The sequence below is a fragment of the Cyprinodon variegatus genome, unplaced genomic scaffold (genome assembly GCF_000732505.1).
Source record: "Cyprinodon variegatus isolate N-32 unplaced genomic scaffold, C_variegatus-1.0 Scaffold1046, whole genome shotgun sequence".
NCBI lineage: Eukaryota > Metazoa > Chordata > Actinopteri > Cyprinodontiformes > Cyprinodontidae > Cyprinodon > Cyprinodon variegatus.
This window is the reverse complement of record NW_015151499.1, coordinates 247,510-249,741: the sequence shown is the minus strand read 5'-3', so window position 1 is coordinate 249,741 and position 2,232 is coordinate 247,510. Positions and strand designations below refer to the sequence as shown.

The following is a 2,232-nucleotide window of genomic DNA, read 5'->3' as shown; positions in this document are numbered from 1 at the left end:
CCCTTTCCTGAAAGGAATATCTGAAGCATCTGGATAAAACGAAATCCAGCATGTATGTTGCTGCTGCTGCTTTGGTAAAGTAAATATAACACAGACAAGACAAGACAGACAGACAGACAGACAGACAGACAGACAGACAGACAGACAGACAGACAGACAGACAGACAGACAGACAGACAGACAATGCTATAGTTAGGCTGCTCCATAAAGCCAGATGATGAAGCTTGTAAAATAGGTACGTAAATCATATATAAAATATATATACATTAAATGAATAATTCTCTGATCTGATCAACTCATCTTGTTTGCAAATTGTCTCTAATGTATTTTGTACAAAGAAAATGACAAAACTCATGAAAGTAATAATAATGATTGAACTTTACTTTGGAGTAAACTTTCACATTGGAGAAATGTCCCTCTGCATTTAACTCATCCTCTTGGGTAGCACTGTACTGCAATTGTGCAGAGCCTAAGGAGCAATTGGGGGTTAAGACTCTTGCTAAGGAGCCCAGAGTAGGGGTAAGTACTTGCAACCCTGTCAGAAAACAAGCACACTGCTCTAATCCACTAGGCCAAAACTCCCCTGTGTCATATTTTTAAAATATTGAAATTATGTGTTTAATTGTATGCATAACTTTAACATGTTATCAAAAGTGTGAAAATGCAGCCTTCAAAAAAATGATAGCAGAGAGATCACTTGCATTTGGTGGTCAATGGCCTTAGGTAAAGGTGAAGCTTTGGGTAAAGGTGGGTCCAACAGAAGCTTTGCTAAAAACATCTTTGAGCTATCCATGAAAATAGGCGGGCGAGAAGCTAGAAAAATGCTTTGATAGTTTAAAATGTGTCTTCAGATTAGTTTTTATAATTTCTCTGGCTAATATCATAATTATCTGTTGGGCGGTGGCCTGTAACACTGTGAGAGGATTAGACAGTGTAAACTAATCATAACAAGATCTTTATTTAATACTAAATGAAATAATGTAATAATAGACAAGTTACGTAATAAAACTATATCTTGTTGGATCTCACTATCCATAAACAATACATTTTCTTTTGCTTTAAAACTTTATTCAAAATGTATTCAAATCTATGTTTAAACATTTAAATGAAATACAAATGAGCAGAAGGGTTTGGAATCCATGTTAGGTTATTAGTGGCATTCCCTTTTCGACCACTAGTTGGCGCCCGAGTATTGGACCAGTGCTAAAGCCGGGGACTACGTCACTCCGCTCTTTGAGATGACTTCCTTTAAACGCATTCAGGGAAACAGTTCTGTTGTATTTGTTATGGACCAGTGAAAACTGACCCTCTGCTTAAAGTAAACGCACCAACACGCTTCTTATTGACAAGAAACGAATGAACGATGTGGAGTTATAGATGATAACTTAGCAGGAGAGCAGGCAGGAGGGCGGAGAGTCAGGTAGGACACTAAGAAGTTACCTATTTAGCTAGTTAGCTTTGTTGCTAACGACTTTAAAACTTTATTAGTCGTGTGCATTAGTTTATCTTTATGTAGGCACTATTTTCATAGTGTGTCGGGGGGTGAAAAATTGTGATAAAGTGAACTGTTACACCGAGCTGTCGCTGTGTTTCCACTCAGAGCGCCACGTCACTGATCCACGGAGAGAAAAGCAGCAGCTCATTACGAGTCCTAAAGATTAGAGATAAAAGGAACCAAAGCAGCGCGGAGGTCCTTACTGCGCTCCTGCCTGGGCCATTTTCTGTTGTGTAAGAAGAAGAGACTGCCACACACCTAGCAGGTCAAAATGACTGCGTCAAACTCGGGCCTGATCATGAACGTAGTGAACAGCATCGTGGGAGTCAGTGTGCTCACCATGCCCTTTTGCTTCAAACAGGTTGGTCCCTCACAGCTGCTGGGTATGATCCTCTTTAGGCTCTTTCTCTATGTAATCAGCCATATGCTGGTGTACTTTAAACTGATTGTGGACTACTTCAAATGTATCTAGATTGTCATTTCTAACAGATAATAAAATGTATCAACTTTTAAAGGGCCAAATATCTTAATCTCATTGAGATTAGGGTATTTCTTTCATTTTTTTTCTCTGAGCAACTTGGTTATTAGTAGTTAATTATAGACATATTTTCCCCAAAAGTTTTATGGTTGAAGTAATTCTATTGAAAAGGCATTAAAACAGGTGTATGTTCCAGATTACATGTGTGGAAATGTATTGTTATACATAATAAGACAACTAAAGCTGAAATGTTGATTTT

General features: G+C 38.1%; 1 protein-coding gene across 1 annotated transcript in view; it reads left to right on the top strand.

The window, feature by feature from the left end:
* Positions 1-1,244: 1,244 nt before the first annotated feature.
* slc38a10 (solute carrier family 38 member 10) overlaps positions 1,245-2,232 on the top strand; it is a 35,561-nt gene continuing 34,573 nt past the window's right edge. The window contains exons 1-2 of the mRNA XM_015399790.1: positions 1,245-1,420; positions 1,601-1,856. Coding sequence (XP_015255276.1) covers positions 1,767-1,856 — 90 coding nt within the window. The 5' untranslated portion in view covers positions 1,245-1,420; positions 1,601-1,766. The remainder of the gene's footprint in view (positions 1,421-1,600; positions 1,857-2,232) is intronic.